At 41.9% G+C, this 26414-nt stretch overlaps 2 protein-coding genes across 2 annotated transcripts in view; one reads left to right on the top strand and one right to left on the bottom strand.

Moving 5' to 3' along the window:
* The window catches only part of LOC122560464 (myosin-11-like), a gene marked incomplete at its 5' end in the record, with an annotated part of 68508 nt that extends 62939 nt beyond the window's left edge, over positions 1-5569 (top strand). The window contains 2 exons of the mRNA XM_043711097.1: positions 955-1127; positions 4771-5569. Of these exons, the coding sequence (XP_043567032.1) occupies positions 955-1127; positions 4771-4912 (315 nt within the window). The remainder of the gene's footprint in view (positions 1-954; positions 1128-4770) is intronic.
* An 11141-nt stretch (positions 5570-16710) lies between these two features.
* Positions 16711-26414, bottom strand: part of nde1 (nudE neurodevelopment protein 1) — a 37865-nt gene continuing 28161 nt past the window's right edge. Inside the window, exons 9-10 of the mRNA XM_043712133.1 lie at positions 21282-21436; positions 16711-19876 (exon numbers count right to left, since the gene is read on the bottom strand). Of these exons, the coding sequence (XP_043568068.1) occupies positions 19792-19876; positions 21282-21436 (240 nt within the window). The 3' untranslated portion in view covers positions 16711-19791. The remainder of the gene's footprint in view (positions 19877-21281; positions 21437-26414) is intronic.

A 26414-nucleotide genomic window follows, 5' to 3' on the forward strand; every position in this document is an offset into this window, starting at 1 on the left:
ACTCTCTGCTGCTCATTAATAATTCTGATTGGTTAAAGAGATTCCTGATGAAGAGGTTATGCTCGAAACATCAACTCTCCTGCTGCTCGGATGCTGCCTGACCAGCTGTGCTTTTCCAAACCACTGTGCTTTTTGATTCTGATCTCCAGCATCAGCAGTTACTTCACCCAGTGGAGATCTCCTGTGGAGGATGAGGCGTCATTTTTGCTTTCCAAATCAGAATGCAGCACTCCCACGATCAGTCGGTGGGGAAATCATGCAAGTGTAACTGTTCACTTGCCTCACGGAGTCAAATCTGACCCATACATATCTCTGACAAAGAGACCACCCTTTGCCTGCTTTAAGTTACCCATCCATCCTGAAAGGGACCGACACAGTGAGCGGCACGGTGGCACAGTGGTTAGCACTGCTGCCTCACAGCACCAGAGACCCGGGTTCAATTCCTGCCTCAGGCGACTGACTGTGTGGAGTTTGCACATTCTCCCCGTGTCTGCGTGGGTTTCCTCCGGGTGCTCCGGTTTCCTCCCACAGTCCAAAGATGTGCAGGTCAGGTGAATTGGCCATGCTAAATTGCCTGTAGTGTTAGGTAAATGTAGGGGAATGGGTGGGTTGCACTTTGGCGGGTCAGTGTGGACTTGTTGGGCCGAAGGGCCTGTTTCCACACTGTAAGTAGTCTAATCTAACCAACATTTTAAAGAAATATTTCAATGATCACTTGAAGTGCCAGATATAAAGACCAAGTGCTGGAAAATGACGATTCGAATAGATGGGTTCTTGATGACCAGCACAAATACGATGGGCCAAAGAGCCTCTTGCCATGCTGTAAAATGCTATGACTCTCCTTTGAATTATGTTTTCCCAAGTGTGTCATTGTGTGAGAAAGATAGGCTTTCACAAGGTTACTGTGGCAATATTCAGAATATCTTAACACATACGTTGTTCTTTGACCCAAAGGCCGAGAAGACTAACACACGGATGAAGCAACTGAAGCGGCAGCTGGAAGAGTCCGAGGAGGAATCTCAGCGGATTAATGCAGCCCGCCGCAAACTCCAGCGGGAACTGGAAGAGACCACGGAGATGAACGAAGCCATGACCCGTGAATGTAACACGCTGAAGAACAAACTCAGGTAAATGCAATGGCCCCGGCCCCTTTCCTGATGTGGGAATCCAGTTTACCACCTGCTCCACAGCGCGGGAATTTCCCCGTGTCGCCGAGACATTATCTTTGATGGGATGTGGGTGTTACTGGCTGGGGCAGGGCTTGTGGGTCATCCCTAACCTCCCTGGAACTGAGTGGCTTGGTATGGGCTATTTCCAGGGTCACTTAAGATCAATCCCATTGCTGTGTTTCTCTCTGGTTGCTTTTGGCGGGGACAGAGAAACAGAAAGCAATTTTCCCAGGTGCCCCAGTCCTCGATATTATCCCATGATCCCTGATGCAAATTCCAGGATTAGGCTATTGACAGATCAGCAGGAAAAAAAATGACATTGTTCTTAAGGTGTCCACATATCAGTACGGCATCAGTAAATGCCCAGCCCTAGTTGCCCCTGTGTAGGGTGATGGTCAGTCTTATTACTGACCCAATTGAGCAACTTGTGAGGACACTTTAGATGGTATCAGGATCAACCTGACAGTGTAGACACTAATTACATGTAGACCCAGTAAAAGGGTAAATCCCATTCCCAGGAACATCGGTGACCTGGTTACGTTGTTATGACAATTCATTGGCTTTAATGACCTGTTTGTTGGCTTTTACATGAACTATTTTTACTGCACCATTTCCAAATCTCAATAGATTTGTTGTATTGGATTTCATAACTAGCTACCCTGGATTTGAACTCTTTGGATCTTTCACACTAGTTACAGAACCATCACATCCTTAGACACTCAAAACTTGTTGGCCAGGAGATAACCTTAAAGCCTAGAGTAATACAGGCATAAATTCTGCATGATCTCATTATAACATTTAAAACACTTTTGGACAGGGACATGAGTAGGAGAGGTATAGCGGGAAATGGGCCCCACACAGGCAAATGGGACTGATTTAGTTTGGGAAACCAGGTTGGAATGGACGAGTTGGACCAAACGGTCTGTTTCCGTGCGGTGCGACTCTATGACTGTGTCACATTTCAGACCAACCTCATTAAACATCACTTCGTGTCTATTATTGATAGCTAAAGAACTGTTCCCGAATATAGAACAGATTTTCCAGTCATTTTCTTTGATAGATTGAAACCTGCAAGATTTCCCTTAGTAAGATTCACAGAGAGTTCTGTACATAGACGTCTGCTCAATATATGCTCGCTGTGATTCTTTTTTGTGTTGAGAGTTATTTATCATAGGAATGATTTGTAACCGTGAGAGGAATCTTGTCTCTATTACAGAAGTGCACATGAACCTGCTCAATGAATGCTCAGGTACTTCCCAATCCTCAGCTACGCAACTTTTAGTATTGCTCAAACCTCCATCTCTTTTCCTCCTTAAATACTGACATAAAGTTTCTGAAAACTCTGAAGGCTGAAGATAAATGTCAGAATTAAAAGCAAAAGAAACAAGAGATGTAAAGACAGAAGAGCCACAGGATGTGATTTATATGCAACTTAGTAGATAGTGAGGGCTCAGGGTGATATAAATCTTATCTCATGGCTCTTCATCCTACATTCCCTTTATACCACATGTTAGACAAAACAGGAATCAAATTATAACAATTCCTGGACAGGCGGGACTGAATTTCAAATTGTGCCTGGCATGTTCACTCTTAAATATATTTTCTCTGACTCTGTGAAATATATTCTACGGAAATGATATTACATGTGGTATAAGTAAATGGAACAGAAGTTCTATTAGATACAGAATAAAGAGCTTAACACTTAATATTGCTGTGCACAGAAAGTGCAATTGCTGTATGTACTCAAGGCTGTCACTAACAACTTGTGCTTCATTTGACAAGACCCTGACGCTGCCGAATCCTCAAAATGTTTTATGAGCCTAACTGTACCTTGGTTATGACTGTTTCCTCTTGCCACTCCTTCCTCAGACCTCAGCTGCATTTTGTTCACAGCTCACCTGTAACGGAGAGCTGGGAGCAAGCCCAGCTGCAGGCAGAGTGGCAGTTTTCAGAAGTGACCATTTCGACTCCTATATTTCATCAAATATAGGATTTGGGAAACTTGGCCACCATCTCCCACCCATCCCATAGCACACTGAGCCACAAATCATTGTTGGAGATACATTTCATTGGTAAAGCACAGTCTATGACCTTTTACTACATTAGCAGTCACAAAGGCATTTCTTAAAGCAAAACTCTGCAGCAGTTAAGGAGTCGACCCAGCCTGCTTTATTAATTCCATGTTATGGAGCTGTTTTACTTTCTGAAGCCCTTTGAGGATAACATAAATAATCAATGTTGCAGTTTCCACCAAACTACTTTTTTTAAAAAAAAGTATATTTTTTTATTCTGCATACATTCAATAAAAATGAGACATTAACTTAAAAAGTTGGTCGAGATGGACGTTTTACTTATTCTCATCATTTAGTCCTCAAAGGGTTAACAAAACAGATCTGTAATGGGAAGCATGGCTACTGCATATTTACAAAAGATATCGTTATTTAAGGGTTATACAGTGGATGCAAACAAAGTTATGGAGTTTGCTTAAACTGAAATGACAGAGAATTTTGAGATTACTGGTATGTTTTATGCCCGTTTTAAGCTATGAACTGTTCACATCAAATCATCATGAAGTAATTATTGCCCAGATTATTTTCACACCTGAGCACAATCGAGGCGCACTCACTGATGCTGTTTTATCTAACTCCACTTATTTTGTAGAAGTAAGTTGCTTGAACAGACCTATAGGTGATGCATTTGTTAGATTTTAAAAATATACAGGAAAGGCCCTACCTAGCTATTGGTATCCCATGCATGTGTCGTCTGAAAGCACATCCATTTGCATGTTTTGAAGCCACGATAGTAATTTGTCGCAGGGTAGAGTAAAATGTGTTGCTGGAAAAGCGCAGCAGGTCAGGCAGCATCCAGGGAACAGGAGAATTGACGTTTTGGGCATAAGCCCTTCTTCAGGCTTATGCCCGAAACGTCGATTCTCCTGTTCCCTGAATGCTGCCTGACCTGCTGCGCTTTTCCAGCAACACATTTTCAGCTCTGATCTCCAGCATCTGCAGACCTCATTTTCTCCGCAGGGTAGAGTAATCACTGCAATCCTCCCTTGTTTTGGCTGACAATCAGACTGGTCAAGGTTCCCACACTGACACCAAAGGCTAGAGACTTAAATCAAAAACAGAATGTCTCTGTCACCCAGCATCTGCGTGTTGGACATGCAACACAAAACTAGCAGCTGGTTTCATGGAGGGATCACTAAGATTGACATTGTTACAGTCAAGGCCTGACTTCCAGAACTATAATCCTTCATTACAAGTGTTTTTTTTAAATACAAGAAATGTTGTATCTTTTAAACATAATTCACACAAATGTCATGATCTGTGTGCCTAAGTTTTTCAAGTTGTCCACAGGCACCTTTTTAGTTGTGCAAGGTAGATACTCAGAGATCAGTCTTTGTTGCTGTCAGTTAAACCAGAAGACAGCTTCCTTATAGTTGATGTTCTCAAATAAATGGTGGGAGGCGTACATCCATCTAGAGTAGAATTGGGTGTTTATGTATTGTGTATTTCTTTACATTAAACATTGACAGAGAGTTGTTTGAAGGGGTTTGACTTTTGCTGCCCTTGCTAACATGCTGCATCTCCTGATGTAGACGGGGAAACGAGCCAGTATTGAGTGGAACACGGAGATCTGGTGGCAGACGTGGAGTAATTGATAACACTTCACTGGAGAACTCTGATGAAGATGCTGGGGGACGAGATATGGACTTCAATGGTACAAAATCAAATGAGTAACGACAGAGTAATTACGGTATAAGAAGGGGGGGGGGAAGAGATTCAAAAGACTGTTAAAAAAGTCACACTCTTATGTTATTAACAGGGCACTTTTATTTCCATTTATAAAACTATTCCTTCACACTTAAAAAAAACTTTCACATGCATGTAGACAAAACTATTTTAGTTTGCTAAATATTTTACATGTATCAGAGTTTCAAATAATATGCTAGCATTTAAAACTTACTGTAAAATTGAAATGTTAAAGTATGTAATCCTTATGTGCACTGCCCGGATGGGTTAGGATTTTAAAATGGTATTTTGTTGCTAAACCATAAATGAAATAGCACCAGAAGTATAAAAGTTCACTCTTCCCTTCCCAAAAGGATTTGGTCGTATTCAGTAGGACCATGTTATCAGAGGTGTATGGTGTACTTTGTGTCTTCATAGGAAGAGTCAAATACATTTCTGTACCATTTACAACACAATCACAATACACCAGACCACCACAACACAGGTCACATCATTCTATTAAACTGCTTTATTCAGCCACCTGAACTACTGGATTTGAAAATAAACTATTATTTGCAGTAATATATTCATGCTAAACTTAATCCGCAAAGAGTTTTTGAAATTGTTTATGACCCACTATCACAAATAAAGGAATTTGTATCACAATTTCAAGCTTTTGATTTTATGTTTACAAGCATACATCTGCTTCTGCAGGTCTTCTTCAAAGAGCTGTCACCTGCACAGAGTAATCATTCAGAATGGAAGTTGAGAGAAACTTGGTATCTCAACTCAACACAAGAAAGCACATTGCCTGCATGACACCCTGGACTCAGCCAAGTTCGACTCTAATCAAGTGTTTGTCCCTTTCTGCCAACTGCGAGTTACCAATCCAGCCAGTCTCACTCAGAACGTAGACAGCTAAAGGCAAAAAGTGCTGAAGGTCACAGCGGTTCAGGCACCATCCAGAAAAAGAGAGCAAGCTAATGTTTCAAGTCTAGACCCACCGTGATTTCCAGCACTTTTGGTCTTCAGTATCACATTCCAGCATCTGCAGTAAATTGCAGCTACCCAGAGAGAGCAAAAAGCTGCCCAGAAATTTCATACTAAATTGGAACTTGGATAATCTCATGTGGGTCATAACACAAGCAATGTAGTCAGTGTAAATGTCATAGTGATGTCCCAGGGTGCATGGGAAGCTGGACGTTCTGGATTTCCTCACAGTGTACAGAATAAGGACTGGGACAGCTATTCACAGCTAGAGATGTTTTTAAACAACTTGCTCAGATGCATTATGTCTGGGACTTGAACCTGGACCTTTAAGCCCAGGGGCATGGACACTGCCACTGCTCCACAAGAGCTGCACAGCAATACATGTAATCAACCACAGTACACCTCGGAAGCAGGTGGGACTTGTACTTCTAGACCAGAGGCAGGAATACTACCACAAGATCCCAATTCCACAGTTTTAGAGTTGGATAGAATGCTACAAGGCACCAATAATTGTAGGTGCTTTGAAACATTTATACATGGATATATAAAAAATACATGTACAGGGACAACTCAGTTGGCCAGATGGCTTACAATGCAGAATGATGCTAACAGGGTGGGTTCAATTTCTGCACCAGCTGGAGTTACCATGAAGGACTCTCCTTCTCAACCTCTCCATCCCCCCACCCCGACCCCCGCGGTATGGTGACCTTCAGGTTAAACACACCACCAAACATCTCTCTGTCTCTGTCTAATGAGAGAGCAGCCCCATGGTCTGGTAGGACGATGGCAATTTCACTTCTTTTACATGAATATAATTGTGTTAACTTGTACTTGTAACATTTCTGCAGTCAGCTTAGGAACGTTATTGCTCGGACTATTGCAAAAGAACAGAAAAGATAAATGTCCTGCTGTTCTCCCGGTCTGAATATTTCAGAGCCCACTGTGTCCAGGTGGCTATCAAACATCCAACCACCAGCACTTGGCCCATAGCCTTCGATGTAGTGGCATTTCACGTTTATCTAAATAATTCTTAAACGTCTAAGAGTTTCCACCTCTACTCCACTTTCAAGCAGCAATGTCCAGATACCTTAAATCTTCTGGGTGAAAAAATCCTTCCTTAAATTCCCTCTAAAACCCCTGCTCCTTACCTTCAAACTGTGTCCTCCTGGGTTAGTGATCCCTTTACAGTTTTTCCTGTCTCTGTCCCTCAATACACCTCAATCAGGTCCCCCCCCCCCACCCTCAGCCTTCTCTGCTCTAGAAAAAATTCCATAATGTGCAGAGTCATACAGCACGGAAACAGACCCTTCGATCCAACCGGTCCATGCTGACCCCAATCCCAAACTAAACTAATCCCACCTGCCTGCGCTTGGCCCATATCCCTCCAAACATTTCATATTCATGTACTGACACTCCTGAAATGTAATAATTGTAAGAATCTTGAAACGAGCCTGAATCACAGGATCAGCTGCAAGATCCACTCTACTCCCAGTCCACCAGTTTAGAATTTGTCTAAAAGAAATAGGGTGTTCTCATCCATTAGGAACAGAGACAAGAAGGGAAAACGAAATGACAATCCACAAAATATCTCACCAAAAAACAACTTACACTTGGATATTATCAACAAAACAGCTTCTATAAATATGGTCACTTCTCAGAACATTTCCAGTGTTATCCCCAGGATAGTGAATCTGGAATTACCAAGTCTACACATCCCAGTTGAGGAATGTTCTTTTTAACTTTTGTTGTCTTATCATCAAAGCATATTCCGCTTTCCTTCCCACTAAACATCAACATACTCATCGAACATCATGTATGTGCCTCCAGTCGGTTCAGAAAAACTAAAGTAGCTGATTACATTAAAAAAAAACTGGAAAATGCTAGAGACTGAAAAACTGAGGATGGTGGGCAAAATTTACTGGGACGGGCAGTGCCCACTGACCGTGGGCTGAATGCAAATTCCTCCCTGAAACTGATTCAGCTCCAAAACCAACTTTGTGGAAGTCCAAAGAGAATTAATTGTCAGATGGGAAAAGACAAAGTTAGTCCACCTAGCTATCTGACATAGTCACAGCTCTGAATGAATTGTAAGACAAGCATTTTGTACCAATCCAGATTTGCGCCATCTTCTGGAAGATGGGAAAACAATGAAAAACGTCCCAAGCTGGTCAGGGATCAGAAAGAAATAGAAAATTCCTCTGCAGCTCCTTCGAAGCGATTGAACATCCTGCAGACCATGTTGGGATTTGTCCTTTACTGAGTACACACTCCTTGTGATCATGTAGTGCAGTGGGTAGTGTCCCTGCCTCTCAGCCAGAAGCTTTGAGTTAAGCTCCACTCCAGGACTTGACAACCAAGGAAGGTATGTTCATAATGCAGCCATATTGTAAATCCTTCCAACACACGCCAATGGAAGGGAGAGGTTCCTATTCAGTCTTATGATTCAGGGAGCCTGTACCATCTCTCTCTCTCTCTCTATCATGATAGCTCCAGACTATAACATGAAGGGAAAAGTACCTGTTACCACAGCAGCTCAGACAATCTCTCCCAGACTACACCCAGCACCCACCCCCTGACAGGGTGGTCTCCATGCTAACCAATAACAGGTCCCACTCTTGCGTGTAGGGGTACCACCAGTCAGCACATACCATCCGAGTCAAAAACCTGTTTCGGACGTGTGCAGGAGGTCCAGCAGCATCTGGGTGAGCTGACCTCTGCCTGTCTTCACCTATCCCCACCCCACTACCCCCTTTATCTGCAGCTCCCCCTACACCCCCCACCAGTCCTAAAAAAACGGTTATACCCGAAGTGTTGACTTTCCACCTCCTCATGCTGCCTGGCTTGCTGTATTCTCCCAGGCTCCTGCCTGCCTACTCCACACCATCAGAGCAGGCAAGGTGACAGATGCTGAGGAAGTAGGGGGGTGGGTGGGGGGGGCAGTCTTCCAGGGATGGGGTGAGGACACTAGGAAGAAGGGAACTCTCCTTGTCCAGAGCTGAGCTGTGTCGGGCACTACCATCTGCCTCAGGTGGAGGAGAGATGGATGAGGCAAATCACTGTAGAGTGTTAATGGTTGTTGGCAACGATGGTGTTCACGGTGGGAGTGGGGGAGATGTTGAACGACAGCCCCCACTTACTATGTGCTCCCTTCCTGTGTGGTGTTGGGATTGTCAGACTCCCTGCCTCTCGGTGATGTCTCCCCCCGCCACCCGGACAGTGACAGGATTCTGGTCTCCAGCAGGCCCTGGGGACAGTGTAACAGTGACTTACTGAAGATGTTCAAAAAGGAGAGAAAAACGTTCTGAAGGAGACTCGAAACGTTAACTCTGTTTCTCTTTCTACAAAGACTGCCAGGGCCACTGAGTTTCTCCGGCAATTTGTTTTAATTTTAGATTTCCAGCCTGCGTGGCATTTTGCTTTAGATGGGATGAAGCTATGGACAGATAAACCATGGGGCCTGGTGGTTAAACAGTGGCCATGATAGTTCTGTGCCATGGACAGAGCACCTTCATGGCTGCAGTGCCAACACACTGGCATTGTCCCCCACCAGCAGATTGCCAACATTCAGCTGGATCAGAGACCTTTGAAAGATGAGGCAGACACGAAGGACACTGGCCTTTTGGAAGACGTGCAAGAACATTGAGCAGTTGGATAGAGCTTGAATGAGGGCCAGGGTAGGTAGTTAATAAGGTGAGTTTGGTCAGGCACGGTGAGAGATCTTGCTGTGAGAAACCTCCCATAAAACTTGACAAAAGTGATACTTGGCCAATAAGAATTTTGGGGGGTGGGGGAGGGGGTAGAGAATCAAGTTGACGTCTCTGGGCCTGAGCAGCATTTCAGGTTGTCAATCTTCTTTCTAGAAACGATCAGCCATCCTGAGGGAGGGAACTCCAACTGGCCAATGTCCTGCTTACCATCCTCCACCAATTTCAGCTCATCCAAACCTCTCTGTATCACAGAGTCTCAGAATTAATGCAGTAGACAGTCAGGCCATTCAGTCCAACACATCTGAAACTGGCTAACTGAGCAATTTAACAAAGTTAATCTCCTGTCTTTTTCCTGCAAGTCTGCACATTATTTAAATGGGAACAATCAGCCAATGCCTTACTCCTGCCCAAGCTAACTCTTCCAAACTTTACATGTCCACCAAATAAGAGCTTGGAACAGCCTGTAACCGGAATTTGATCCTCGTGCCCCTACGTCTGTGACTCACCTCTTGCCATCTCCATGGTCTGCTCTACCCATCAACCCACCTGCCTCTCATATTCCCCTGGTTCCAATTATTCCACAACAGACAGCTAGAGCTTCAACCACCAGTACAGGTCATAGTCAGAAAGGTCAAAAGACCCTTCAACCCATCGAGTCCACACTGACCATTAAAAAAAAACATCAAACTATTCCAACCTTAATTTGGCCCATAGCTTTGCATGCCTTGGCATCAAAATGTTCCATCTCCTTCCCTTTAAACCTACATTTCTCATCAGTAACATCTTGTGAAACTCCGTATGGAACTTGCTCAATAATATTTCTTGGGCAGTTGTGGCTCACCTTGTGAACATGGTAAACCACACCGTCCAAACCCAATGTGCTGCTGCTGGGGGTGTGATCGCTACTGTTTAAATCACTGGCATTAAGAGCAGCTTTTGTGTCAGGTACACTCAAGTGCAGTGGAGGAGCAGGTGTGAAAAGGCAAGACTTTGGTCTTTATACTTAGAGTATAACAGCAGATAGCAGAATATAAACACTAACTAACTAAGTGATCTGTAACTGATCATAACTCAAAAATTGTGATGGTGGTTACTAGTAAAACTGACCAAGCTCAGATTCCCCTCTCTGTACCAACTCTGTAGCAGCTCATTGATCACTCAAACACAACCAGCAGTAAAATACATTTAATATCCCAATATCCCACTAGTACAAGAATTGGTTAGGTGTCACAGTCAACGATCTCTCCCCAAATCTTCAAGGTGTTTGCTTATGTGAACAGAGGAAAGGAACCAGGAAGACTAGGTTCAGGGAGAGAATGAAAGAAAATGGGGCAGGCCAGGGGAGGGGGGGTTAGAGGAAGCAATGGTGAGAGAACGCCATTGGGAATATCCATATCTACAGGACCCCATTTCAAAAGCAGGAGCTTCCCTTTGCAGATTAAAAATGAGGAAATTCTCCTCAGTAGCTTTGTAACACTATCTCACGAAGAAGTGGAAACCAGGTCACTGGAATTTATTCAAGGGGGAGTCGCATGAGATTCCTCTAAACCCTTCCTGTTCATATACCCATTCAGGTGCCTTAGAAATATTGTAATTGTACCTACCTCAACCACTTCCTGTGGCAGCTCATTCCATACACCCACACCACCCTCTGCATGAAAAGGTTGCCCCTGAGGTGTCTTTTATATCTTTACCCTCTCACTTTACACCTATGCCCTTTAGTTTAGGATTCTCCTATCCTGGGGCAAAGACTTGGCTTTTTACCCTATCTATCCCCCTCGTGATTTTATAAATCTCTACAAAGGTCACTGTTCAGCCTCTGACACACCAGGGAAAATATCCCCAGCCTATTCAAACTCTCCCAATAGCTCTAACCCTACACAACCTGGCAACATCCTTGTAAATCTTTTCTGAACCCTTCCAAGTTTCACAACATCCTTCCTATGACAGGGAGACCAGAATTGCACACGGTATTCCAAAAGCGGTCTAACCAATGTCCTGTACAGCTGCAGCATGACTTCCCAACTCCTATACTCAATGCACTGACCAGTAAAGGCAAACATACCAAATGCCTTCTTCACTATCCTATCTACCAGAGACTCATGATTTGGAGATGCCGGTGTTGGACTGGGGTTGAAAATCACGCAACATTAGGTTATAGCTCAACAGATTTAATTGGAAGTACTAGCTTTTGGAGCGCCGCTCCTTCATCAGGTGGTTGTGGAGTACACAATTGTAAGACAGAATTTGTAGTAAAAGTTTACAATGTGATGTAACTGAAATTATACATTGAAAAATACCTTGATTGTTAAGTCTCCCATCTGTTAGAATGACCACGTTCATTTCACTTCTTCCATATGTAAATCACAAAACATTTTTTAAAAGTTATTCTCAGATTAATTTTAACAACTGGTGTCAGCCCAGATAATGTGTTGAATACCTTGATTGTTTGTTAAGTCTCCCATCTGTTAGAATGACCACGTTCATTTCACTTCTTCCATATGTAAATCACAAAACATTTTTTAAAAGTTACATTCTCAGATTAATTTTAACAACTGGTGTCAGCTCAGATAATGTGTTGAAGGTGTTAGCTCCTGGTGTGCTGCTGTCTGTGCCATAATGTTCAGACTGATTCTAATCTAAAAAATGACCAAAGGGCCTGTACTGCGCTGTATTCTTCTATGTTCTATGTTCTAGAACCTTAGATGGATTCGTGCAGTTTTTGAGCAAACTACAAGATCACCCCACAAACATATATGTGTATACATACATGTGGGGGTGTGTGTGTGGGGTGGAGTGGGGGTGTTGTGAGTGTCTGTGAGAGAGAGTGTGTGTGTGTGTGTGTGTGTGTGTGTGTGTGTGTGTGAGAGAGAATGTATGTGTGTGAGAGCGCGTAAAGGGATCTGAGAGAGGGTGCATGGGAGTGAGTGTACATCTGTGTGTAGGAGTGTTCGTGTGTTTGCATAGTGCAACGGTGGTCACCTGTAGTGTGACATGAACCCAAGGTCCCGATTGAGGCCCTCCCAATGGGTATGGAACTTAGCTATCAGGCTCTGCTCGGCCACTTCTCGCTGCTGCCTGTCCCGAAGTCCACCTTGGAGGATGGTCACCCAAAGGTCCAAGGTCAAATGTCCTGGACTGAAGTGTTCTCCAACTAGGAGGGAACCCTCATGTCTGTAGATTGCTGTGTGGTGCCCATTCAGCCGTTGCTGGAGCCTCTGCTTGGTTTCACCAATGTACCAGGCCTCAGGGCATCCAGGACATTCAACCTCGGACCTTCGGGTGACCATCCTCCAAGGAGGTCTCTGGGACAGGCAGTAGCAAACAGTGGCTGAGCAGAGACTGAAAGTAAGTTCGGTAGCCATAAGGAGAGCCTCAACCAGGACCTTGTTTCATGTCACACTACAGGTGACACCATTGCACTACACACCCACACCCACATATACACAGACACATGTGCACACACACTCCTACAGATACACACACACACACCCACATGCATGCGTACACAAACATTTGTGGGGTGAACTTGTACTTTGCTCAAAAACTGCATGAATCCATGTAAGACTCTTAATTCATTTTTTAGATTAGAATCAGTCTAAACATTATGGCACAGACAACAGCACACAGGGGGCTAACACCTTCACCACATTATCTTGGCTGATACCAATTGTTAAAGTTAACCTGAGAGTGTAACTTTTAAAAGAAGTTGAGATTTACATATGAAAGAAGTGAAACTAACATGGTTATTTTAACAGATGAGACTTAAACAATTTAAGGTATTTTCGATGCTAATTTCAGTTACATCACATTGTAAACTTTTGCGACAAATTCTGTGTCTTACAATTGTGTACTCCACAACCACCTGATGAAGGAACAGCGCTCTGAAAGCTAGTGCTCCCAATTAAACCTGTTGAGCTATAACCTGGTGTGGTGTGAGTTTTACCTGCGACTCCACTTTCAAGGAACTATGAACCTGCACTCCAAGGTCACTTTGTTCAGCAACACTCCCCAGGACCTTACCATTAAGTGTATAAGTCCTGCCCTGATTTACCCTCCGAAAATGCTTTTATCCATGGCCCATCCCGTTGTACAGAGATAATTCTCTTGGCTCACTAATTTGAGTCATCTGGAAATTTACTAACCACACCTCCTTTATTGACATCCAACTCGTTGATATAAATGACAAAAAGCATGATCTTTTTGAACGACAGAGCCGGTTTAAGGGCTGCAATACCGATTCCTGCCATTTCACAGACCGCATTGAAGATATTGAACTCAATCCAAGGCTGAAGCTTGCTCACAATGTAAATATTCCAACAAATTGTCAAACTGATGAGGATTAAAGATTTTAAAGTCCAATTAGGCTGTAACGAGAGAAAAATAACAATCATAAACTCAGCTCACATAGGAACCTTCCCTGGGTAAAAAATGCGAAGAGGATTGATGTAGACTAGAATATAACGAAGTTCATGAGAAAATACGGGCCAGGAAACAAGAATAAATTTTTAAAAGTCAAAGCTCAACAGGATTAATGACATTAGATAAGTTTATCCGTAAGAGGGGAATTATAGCCTCCCAATTCCTGGGAGGATACATCATAGAATCCTGAAGTAGTGATGGAGGAAATGGAGATTCTACATTTCGTTGACAGATTGTGTAGGGGCCAAAGGACTGAAGGGTTCAGAGTTTGGCAGTCAGATTTTAAAAAAAAGATAATCACAGTACAAAGTTTTAAGGATGAAATTACAACAGATTTTAAACAAGTTGGAAGCAGGCAGTACAGATTGCAAAAGGAACGAGTGACGATTCTCAACTCTAATGAAGAGCAGAACTGACAGATGAGAAAAAAGGACAGCACCCATAAGCTTTATGAAAGCTCTTTACTAATCTCATGTGATACATTATATAGAAGATCAAAAGGGTGGCAAGCTGGGATAATTCATGAGAAGGCAGAAAAAGTTTGTTCTTTCTTCCCCTCAGTTAGAAGTGGACTATAGATGAGCTCCAGGATCCAGTTCCAGGGCACATCTTAAAATCAATACAAATCGATGGAAAGTAATCTAATCTAATCTAATCTTGTTGTGATATGGAGCTATGAAATCAAAACCGGTTTTGATATTTGTAGATGGTAATGTGGTGGTGGCATGGTGTGGGGTATGCTGGAGTAGTGTGATATAGTCAGTAAGACGACAAGAACTGCTACAAATTACAGGGAGACAGTTACAAACATTCAGAATGAACAATGGCTGTGGTAGAGTGGGATTGTCAGTTACTGGCATTTGTAGTGGTTTGTCTCTGCCGTTTCCGGTTGTCAGTTCCAGTTGTCCGCCGCAGTGGCCGGTATATTGGGTGCAGGTCGATGTGATTGTTGATAGAATCTGTGGATGAGTGCCATGCCTTTAGGAATTCCCTGGCTGTTCTATGTTTGGCTTGTCCGATAATAGTAGTGTTGTCCCAGTCAAACTCATGTTGCTTGTCATCTGCGTGTGTGGCTATTAAGGATAGCTGGTCATGTTGTTTCTACATAGACTACATAGGACAAACAGGAAGACAGGTAACGATCTGTATCCATGAACACCAACTAGCCACGAAATGACACGACCAGCTATCCTTAGTAGCCACACACGCGGATGACAAGCAACATGAGTTTGACTGGGACAACACCACTATTATAGGACAAGCCAAACAGAAAACAGCCAGGGAATTCCTAGAGGCATGGCACTCATCCACAGATTCTATCAACAAACACGTCAACCTGGACCCAATATACCGGCCACTGCAGCGGACAGCTGGAACTGACAACCGGAAGCGGCAGAGACAAACCACTACAAATGCCGGAGGAAACAACACAGAAGCGCTTCACAGGAGGCTCCCAAGCGCTGAGGATGTCCCCTAGACAGGGGACAAAACGTCTGCAACACAAATTCCCAGCTCGGTGAACAGAACCACAACAACGAACACCCGAGTTACAAATCTTCTCACAAATTTTGAGCATTGGGTAATAATGGATCAGGTTTGGTATAAAACTCTCTACATGAATAAAGCCCGCTTACACAAGAGCTTCACTCCATCTTGAGCAGTGCAACTCAATCAGTCTTCATTTGGAACAGTGAAGCACCATTTTTCCTGCTTCATCTCTGAACACTGAGATCATTCTGAACCCAAAGGACAGAGTTCAGTATAACAGAATATGGCTACGTTATGTGTAGTCACTGTAAAACCAATCCAAAGCACAATGTTTGATGTTAAAACATAGAAAATCTTTGAATGTTAGTGTTGTCTGTTCCTCAAATTTCCTGTTTACCTACATAAAAATTATTGTATTTGAATCTTGCAAGGTGATAATATCCCTCTGGCTGAATAAGCATTTCTTGGCAATATTCTCCTAACTGTCTTTTTAAAAACTGATTAAATGTTTGTTTGATGTGGATCAAACATGGCCATTCTTTGGATTGAAATCAAAGGGGGTAAATTAGGTGACCATGACAAAAATTACTGTACAGCCTGATCCTATCCAACCACCGTAACACTTCCAGAAAATGACATCTTTTATTCCCCAACAGGATGTGGGTGCTGCTGGCTAGGCCAGCACTGAGTACACATCCCTAATTGCCCTCAAGGTGGTGGTGAGCTGCCTTCTTGAACTGCTGCAGTCCACAGTTCTCAATGCCGTTGGGAACACAGGCCCAGGTTTTGATCCACTATACTGAAAGAACAGGAATATATTTCCAAGTTGATCGGGAGTGGTTTGGAGGGGAACTTGCAGGGAGTGGTGTTCCCCATGTGTCCGCTACCCTTGTCCTTCTAGATGGAAGTGGTCATGGGTTTAAAAGGTGTTGCTTTCAGAGCCTTGGTGAATTTAGACTAAGGATATGAAACTCATTTGTACCTGCCCCCCGCATAGAGCCAAGTCGTCAAAAATTAGAGTCTGGTTGAGACCCGAAATTGAACCTGAAACTTAATCTTTTAGGTTTAGTGTCTTCATACACAAGATCAAGAGAGTTGAAATGTCCAAGTTATGTTGAGATATGAACATTAGATCACAGCTGTAAATTATTGAAGAAACCCAAATAATATTGTATCAGAACTGGAATGATGCAAAACGTCAACAGGGAATGATCATTTTATTTCAGTTCAGAGAAACACACACAGAATACAGAGATTATATTCCTGGATATGGCAACATTTTGTAGAAGCAGAGACCCAAATCTGGAATAGTATACAGTAAGTTAATTCCTACCTGCAATTTCACAATGTATGAAATGTGATACTCCAGGCAGGGGTATGATGGGTAAATCACAGACTGTCATTAAAAGGCATGAAAACATTTGTAGTTCCCCTTCTTTATCTCCCAGCAACCATATTCACTTCTGCTTCCTGTTGCCAAGTCAAATCATAATTATATTTGAAGCATGTCTACACCTTTGTTTATTGCAAAAGAAAAACTCCTTTGCCACCAAACAACCCTTATAATTACCCTGCAGCATGTCACCTTGTGATGCTTTAGTATGTGTCAAATGAGGAGCATCAATCACAAGATCTGGCCTGGAAAATGGAAACATCCTAGCAGCGATGGATGCTGGGATTAAGGCACCATGCAGCAGTGCGGAGTCGTCAAAACACAGGCACTAGGCACAAAACAAGAACTGGAAACGCTCCATTCTCCAACATGGAGATTTATCAATAAAAAGTGTAAATAAACAACAGAATCCATAACTGAGACAAAATATTAGTACATTCTGCATGGAGTCAAAATAAAATTAACAGAGGTACCATCAATCTCGTCACTTGCTCAAAGGAAGCACAGCCCAACTTCCAAGTCCCTACAAGAGACAGTGTCTGGCCCTTTCAGAATGGGTGGTCCTAGGTAAGCCAGCTTGCAGTGGGCAAATATACAAATAGCACTATTTGGGGAAGAGAACTGCCTAGCGGATTTCCTCCAATTTTTATGCAATTCCAGATTATAACATGGTGATCCTAAATGCACCCTTGTTATTTGGTTAATCAACTTATCTGACCAGAAAAAGAAAAGCCTCTTTCTATCAGGCAGTGTCTTTATCCCAGTAATGGATGCAAAAAGACCTTCCTCGGGTCACACCCTCGATTGTGTTGTGAGATAATGTGCACCAGCTATTTACTTGTTCACCGGTGCTAAGATTACACTGAATGGCTCTTTCATTACCCAGAGAATAAACCAGACAAATTAATGTCCATCAGCAGCTAGTTTGATTTCTCTTCTTGAGGATTAAGTTCTTAAATTAACCAGTTTCTCAGGGATCACACCTAGTTCCACCACAGAATCCAAACAGGCTCTGCCATAATCAAAAGGCACTAATGATCTTTAAGGCACTATTCAGTCATTCTTTTCTTCATCTACTTAACACTTCTACAAAATCATTCTCAGCTCAAATATAACTATCATAACTATCCCATGTGACAAATTAAACTGGTACTCAAAGTGCTCTTACCAGTTCTAAACCTTACCTACTCCAACTGACTGAAGTCAACTGATCTGCTGCACTTTCTGATGCATTACTTTTTAGAAAACATAAAACAAGATGAGTTTCTCTTGGCATCCACATGAAAATTCTTCAGTGAATTCTACTTTCAATTTTTGAACCAATGTCTCCAGTTATAAGCAGTAACAGATGTACCGGAACAGAACAATGCACTGATAAGTATCAGTGCAGAGTTGCATTATACCTCACTTATGAAAGTGTTCGCGCAATGTTCATCAATCATGGCATCTCAGCTGCAAGCTGGACCTAGTAATGTAGCAATCACTTCATTATCCTTCTATTCCAAGGGATTTTTGTTTGGTTCACAAAGTCCTTTTGCGAAACAAAAAAGTACTCTTGTTCGGCTTATATAGTAAAAGGATTGCATTTAAATGTTGTAACATTTAAGAGTACATCTAAGAGCGGTTTTTACATAAAGCAGCATTAAACACAGGAATAATTTTGGAAACAGGCATTTAAAGCAATGGAACAAACTTGGACTTTAAGATGTGACAAAATGGATGAACATATAACAGAGTAAATATTTACAAAGGTAAAAACAGAAGTATTGACTATTATGCTTCCAAAAGCATGCAGAAAATAATTCAAATTGTTATAGAAAGGCATGTGGACTATACTACATATACAGAAGTAAAAAAGTAGCATATGTGAAACATGCAACTTCTCAAATTATAAACATAATTTGAACCCTCAGCCAAAAAGGGCCCAAAACAAGACAGAACAGGTACATTATTGTATCCAAAGGTTCTTGATACACAATTCTGGTCATATGGTGCTTGGGAAAAGTAAACTGGCTAAATGTTACACACTATCAAGGTCACCAATTCAAGGCTGACAATGATTAAATAATAAAACGCAACAGAACTTTCAGTAGCTACAAATTGATGTGGAGCTACCTCTGCTTTACCCCACCATTTTACAATGTCCCAGTAGGGGCTACAATGGTGGATCAAACATGAATTAATGAACTCAATAATTTCAATAGAAAACAAAACACCAAGAGGCCAAATCTCGTGACCAATTAATAAAAAGCCAAATAAGTGAGCTCTAATTGGACAAAGTTCAATTTTCAAGAAAATCATTTTCTTAAAATGGTTATTCTTCCCAATTAGCCAGTTTCCCTGTGACTCTGCTAAAATTGTAATTATGAAACACAGCTCAAAACTCTAAATGTGCAAAACAGAGGCCAAAAGTTCCATTGTTAATTACCAATTTCCAATGATTATAAGTCCCCCCTCTTAATGAGCTCTCCATCCCACTTCTCTAGCGGAATGGTGCTTCTAAATATAGTTTACAATGTGGGCCAAGTACCTTCAATATGAAAGAAAAATCTACTTTTAGCTTTCATTAGAAAAACTAATCTTCAACTTGCACTAGCAAAAAAAAACAGAAAAAAAAATCAAACTTTTCACTAACATGACCACTGAATGTTAAAGAGCTTGGTTTAAAAAAATATCCATTTAAAAACATTTCTTTTAAAAATTACCATGGCTCAAAGCAAGATTTTGACTACACCCTGTGGTGATGCGCTTGCTTGTGAACAGACCTTTGAGGCAAGTGTCCCAAACTCCAGCCTTTTGGCTAACCTGGAAATACAACAAAAATCTAAAACAAATTTGGAAGAGATAGTGTGTCATTTGAGACAGTGCATATACCGCTTACACGTATTTTATGCTTGAGGTGAACAGACGACCTTGGACCTACAGTTCCCAAAACTGTCTGCCAGAGAAGATTTCCTCGCCTTATGTTGGGATCTGTTGATTGAGAAATTAATCAGTATAATTAGTCAACAACTCGATTCTTGTCGCACCTTGGTAAAACTGGACAGTTCTTGATTTTTTTCAGCCTAATAATTCCTATGCTGCATTTGTGTTGTGAACACTTTAAAACACATCCAGAATTTAACATCACGATTGAATGGTATTATTGGGATATTTCACAGAGTGGAACTTCATTTTTTTAAAAAAAAATTCATCCTTATCCCTCCACACACTTTCATTTCTAATTCCTCTTGTGCTATTCAGCCTTGATGACTCAATCCTGAGCACATACCACATAGTAAAAGGCACCTAAGACCCAATCTCTGGATTTATATCAGACATGAAACTTAGACCCAAATAACCTTTCGCACACTCCTTATTTGATAACCATCTTTTCTTTGTACCTCTGAAGACACTGTAATTAATTCAAATTGTTAGTGAGTTTTAAGAAGATTTGTAGCTCAGGTTGAGGTTCTGGGTGTAGGTTTGCTCGCTGAGCTGGAAGGTTCATGTTCAGACATTTCGTCACCATACTAGTTAACATCTTCAGTGAGCCTCCGGACGAAGTACTGCTGATATTTCCTGCTTTCGATTTATGTCTGGGTTTCTTTGGGTTGGTGGTGTCAGTTCCTGTGGTGATGTCATTTTCTATGGTGATGTCATTTCCTGTTCTTTTTCTCAGAGGGTGGTAAATGGGGTCCAAGTTAATATGCTTGTTGATAGAGTTCCGGTTGGAATGCCATGCTTCTAGGAATTCTCGTGTGTCTTTGTTTGGCTTGTCCTAGGATGGATGTGTTGTCCCAGTCGAGGTGGTGTCCTTCCTCATCTGTACCCACAAACGACATGACCCTGTCTCTCTAATACCTTTACATACATTTGAGGAAGGACACCACTTTGACTAGGACAACACGCCCATCCTAGGACAAGCCAAACAAAGACACGCACGAGAATTCCAAGAAGCATGGCATTCCAACTGGAACTCTATCAACATATGGACTTGAACCCAATTTACCACCCTCTGAGAAAAAGAACAGGAAATGACATCACCACAGGAAATGACATTACCAACTCAAAGAAACCCAAACATATGAATAGAAAGCAGTAATCATCAGCAATGCTTCGTCCGGAGACTCTCTGAAGATGTTACCTAGTATAGTGATGTAACGTATGAACATGAACCTTCCAGCTCTACAAGCAAGCCTACATCCAGAATTCAAATTGTTTTTGTTTTTTTTGATGGATTGGGCATCTTACAAATATCTTTTAAACATGGGATGGAGCACTAATTCATTCAAGCTACAAATCAATATACTCAACTTTAACAGGATACAAACGCAGTTCAGTTATGGTAATTGCATTTCAAAATATTTCAAGTCTGTTTAATCATCATGTTACTAACCCTTTGTCATATTGGGGTAGATTGGCATTGGACACCCTGTTATCATTGCTGTCTTTTATTGCACAGTTTCCATTCGGAGTGGATGGCAAAGTTGCACGATTTGGAGATTGATCCCAAACAAAATTTCTACAAGATGCAAGCTTGGACTCCAGAGCCTGTAAAGATACAAAGTGCAAAATGTATCAACGTTTACCCCAAAAACAGTTCTGCACTCCAAATACGATACAAGCAACATCTAGCTAAGCACTCTACTCATGCCATTGCTGTTCCACATATACATCCTACAAATCAAGCATTGGCTTTGTTTATGATTCTAACTAGGAGCAGCTCATTCTGCCTCTACCGTCTGCTCCACCACTTGACAAATTCATGGCTGATCTGATACCCCTCCTGCCTACCACTACAAACTCTCCCTCTTGTCAATCCAGAATCTAACTCCCACTTCAAAATATTTAGTGACCCCATCGCCTCCATATGAGGACAATGTCTCACAGACCAAAAAAATCCGAAGGAAATAATTCTCAACTTTATCTGAAGTGGGAAACAGATTTTTAAACAGTTCCAGTCTCTCCCTCAAAGGGAAACATCCCTCAGCATCCACACTGTCAACTTCCTTTAGGGATTTTAAAAAGAAAACCTTGCATTTCTCGAAACTCCAATGGACACAGGTCCAAACCTCTTGCACAACAAATCATTTCCACTCAATAATAGTCAAGTGAACCTTCTGAACTTGTTATATCCTTTCAACTGTACAAGTGTAGCAAAGCATTCTGACTTTCATATTCCAAGCCCCTTGTAATAAATGATAACATTCCACTTGCCTTCCTAAGCACTTGCTGCACCTACATACTAACTTAATTCCTTAATTAATTCTTGGAATGTGGGTGTCTCTGACTAGGCCAGCATTTATTGCCGATCTCTAATTGCCCAGAGGGCGGTTAAGAGTCAAACCCATTGCTGTGGGTCTGGAGTCACATGTAGGCCAGACCAGGCCGGGATGGCAGTTTCCTTTCCTGAAGGACAGCAATGAACCAGAGGGGTTATTTTATTAAAATCTGTAGCTTTTCTTCTTCCAGATTTTATTGAATTCAAAATTTCACCATCTGCCATTGGTAGGATTTGAACCCAGGCCCCAGAACAACAGCCTCAGGCTCTGGTTTACTAGCCCAACAACACTAACAGTATGCCTCAGTTTTGCAATCTCTCCCTATCTGAATAACATATAGCTTCCCTGTTCTTTCTGCCATGTTCACATTTTTCTCGGTTGTACTCCAGCTGCCAATGTTTTGCCCACTCACTTCATCTATATCCTTTGTAGCCTCTTTGTCCTCTTCACTTTTCTACTTTCTGTTTTGCTGTGCCAAATTTAGCAATTAGAAAATTTGGTTCCTTCATTCAAGGCATTTATATAGATGATGAATAGTTGAGGCCCCAGTATGAATAGAGACATCTCATTGGTTAAAGGTTACCACTCTGAAAATCATCTATTTCTCCTTGTGTTTTCCCTACGCCACTTCATGAGTTAATTCATGTTATAATCCTTGATAAGGCACCTTGCCAAATGCCTTCTCAAAATCCAAATACATTATGTCTATAGGATGCCCTTTATCCATGAACTCTAGTCAAACACAATTTCCCTTTCACACACCATGTTGACTCTTCCTAACTGCATCAAGACTTTCTAAAATGCTCTGCTACAACCTACTGAATAGGACATCCAAGCATGCTTCAGACTCAACATTGGAATTCATTCTACAGCATGAAGCTCTGTACTCACCCACTGAACAGCAGAGAAAAAAAATATCACTGCATTGAAGAGGGAGTGATTTTTTAAAAAATAGTACCAGTCATTATTCCTACCAAACAAGCTCAGAGAGAACAAGACTGAAGGTGCAATCTTGTTTCTTAAGAAGTTAGTGTGGATATGTATTATTAAAAAACAATGAGTCTCGATCACATCTTTCTTTTCCCCTCAAATTTACTTTGTGCGCATGATTTAAATCTAAATTTATACTCTTGGTAACAGATTCTTGGATCTGACTGGTTGAAGAGCCATGCTATTGCACGTGTGCTGCAGTTTCTCTGCAGAGGGAGCAGTGCTGGATCTGACATCAACCGCAACAAGGACCTGCTGAATAAACAGACTGCGCTGTCTCTGGCTAGCTGTAAACACCACAATGAGACAGCACTGCTCCTTCGTCACTCATCACAATCTGAGCCACAGAGTCAGATGTAATAATGACTCGTGACAAGTCATCTTCTCAAATAATACCACAGATTGTCCAATACTGGGAAAAGAGAGAGTTTTTCCAAGGTTCACATTATCGAATTTTAAAAAAAATACTCAGTTCCTGAGTCGTATCACTGCAAACGTGTCTGAATTTAAACTGTGGCTTTCTGTCATTTTGTTGTTTTTTTTCTGCAGAGGTTACAGCCTAATATGGGGTCAGTAAAAGCTTAATTGGTCATGATAGCCACTGTACATTAGCACAGAGTCAGACAGCACAGAAACAGACTCTTCAGTCCAACTTGCGAGGCCGACCAAATATCCTAAATTAATCTAGCCCCATTTGCTGGCATTAGGCCCATATACCTCTAAACGCTTCCTATTCATGTACCCATCCAAATGCCTTTTAAACGTTGTTATTGTACCAGTCTCCACCACTTCCCCTGGCAGCTCATACCAAACAACACCACCCTCTGCATGAAAATGTTGTCACTCAGATCGTTTTTGAATCTTTGCCCTCTCACCTTAAACCTACACCCTCTAGTTTTAGACTCCCCCATCCAGGGGAAATGACCTTGTCTATTTACCCTATCCATGCCCTTCATGATTTCATAAACCTCTGTAAGGTCACCCCATAGCCTCCAACGCTCCAAGGAAAACAACCCCAGCCTCTTTAGTCTCTCCCCATAGTTCAAGCCCTCCAACCCCAGCAACATCCTTGTAATCCTTTCTGAATCTCTCAAGTTTAATAATTTTTTTCCTATGGGACGGAGACCAGAATTGAATGCATTATTCCAAAAGAGATCTAACCAATACCCTCTGCAGCCTCAACATGATGTCACAACTCCTGTACTCAATGCACTGACCAATAAAGGAAAGCATAACAAACACCTTCTTCACTATCCTATCTACCTGCAACTCCATTTTCAGGGAGCTATGAACCTGCACTCCAAGGCCTCATTGTTCAGCAACACTCCCTAGGACTTTATCATTAAGTGTGTAAGTGCTGCCCTGATTTGCCTTTTAAAAATGCAGCACCTCATTTATTTAAATCAAACTCCATCTGCCACTCTTCGGCCTATAGGCCCATCTGATCAGCGTACCCTTGTATGCGGAGATAACACCTTCGCTGTCCACTACATCTCCAATTTTGGCATCATCTGCTAACTCGCCACCCATACCTCCTACCAAAACAACAGCACTTTAAAACAAGAGGGAAAGCAGGTACCACAAGGGAGGTAAACAAACAAAGAGCAGCAGCTGATTGCCTGCTCTGTTTAGTTACAAGTATCTCTGGACATCAAAGCTCAATCTAATAAGCACATCTGAAAATGAGTGAGAATAGCCAAGCCCAGTTAAGTGTAACAGCCAAGTACATCACTACCCATCCATAAATACATAGCAATAAAAATTAAATAAGTAACATCCGACATCAAAAGTGTTACATGGAGAACAAAATGAAAAGTATTTTATTTCAAATTGAAGTGATTGCAATACTGAGGATTAAAATAATTTCAACCAAATGATATGGCCCATCAGCACTTTCAAAGCAACAAGAGATGTGTAATGAATACATTCAGATGGGTCAGTTAAACAATGTGCCTAAAATAAGAAGAAATTCCATCCAAACTTCAACCACAACGACCACTAAAATATGGAGAAAATATATAGGAGTATTTAGAGAAATTCTTCACTTCAGCTCAGGTTCAAACATAAGCTAAAAAGGACTGAGGAGGTCCAGTTCTTATAGAGAACTGAGTGAAATTCAGTCTCATTTCATTCGGAGCACTGGCTGGAGGATACACTAAAACAATAGCAAATCGCTCAGAAACAGGAATGATCACTGTCCATCTGGTGAGATCGCTACCAGAAATCTGGTGGCTTCCAGAAAGGTGACCACTTACACCAGTCTCTGAAAATCTATCGCCAACAGATCCAGATCCAAGGAGACCCTGAGTGCAGAGCTCCAAGAACATCAGACAGTAATCATACTGTATCTGCTTAAACTGAACACAATTGTGATTGCCATTCTCCATTCATTTGCCAGGGCGATGCCTTGACCAATCAGTCAACCTGCCTGGTTTCAAACGTAAAACGTGGCAGTTACCAGCCAGTCATTGTTAACTGCTGCTTTCACTGTAACAAAGCCTCCAGAGTCCACCTTGCCAACCAACCAGTGCTTGGTTCACATATGGTATTCTTGCCAAATCTTGCAAATTGTTCTATTGAGTGCAAGAAAAGAAACAAAACTATTCTGTTTATGGCAAACCTACCTTCACTGGTCAATGTACACACTGGCATACCTGCCACAATGTCACACTGTAAGACTGGCCATATCAGCAATTTCAATTACAGCCTGAGCCATTTGGGTGCTGGGCAAATTTAACACAAAAATCGGGTACATTAAAGTAGGATAACAGCAACCCCAATGACAGCATGTCTTGCTATATTACACAAACCCATGAACATCTTAAGGCAGCCCCTTTGGATTCCAATGACCATTCTACTTCAGACGGTCTTCCAAAGGTTTGAACAAAGTATGAAGTTACCGTCTCTCACTGCGACTATGCAGGAGCAACACAAGTGGCATACACCACAAACAGATTGCTGCAATCAAGCCGAAAAGGCATGTGCCCATCACAAAAGGTCTGAATTTCAGTGCTGGGGTAATGGCAGGTATAGAGGCCACACATTGTTCTGCCAGTCTTTGCTTAGCGTACAGCAGATCCTTTGGGGTGTTGGTACATGCATGATATGACCACACCCAAGCTGCGTACACTCACAAGGCTCATACCAGTGTGCAAAAGTTGTTGCGATTTCATAACTGGACAACAACTGCTGGATAATGCTGTGTGGGTGACAAATTACTCCAAAAATCAATTTATCATGGTCAGCTGAGCTTGCAG

The sequence above is a fragment of the Chiloscyllium plagiosum genome, chromosome 21 (assembly GCF_004010195.1).
Source record: "Chiloscyllium plagiosum isolate BGI_BamShark_2017 chromosome 21, ASM401019v2, whole genome shotgun sequence".
NCBI lineage: Eukaryota > Metazoa > Chordata > Chondrichthyes > Orectolobiformes > Hemiscylliidae > Chiloscyllium > Chiloscyllium plagiosum.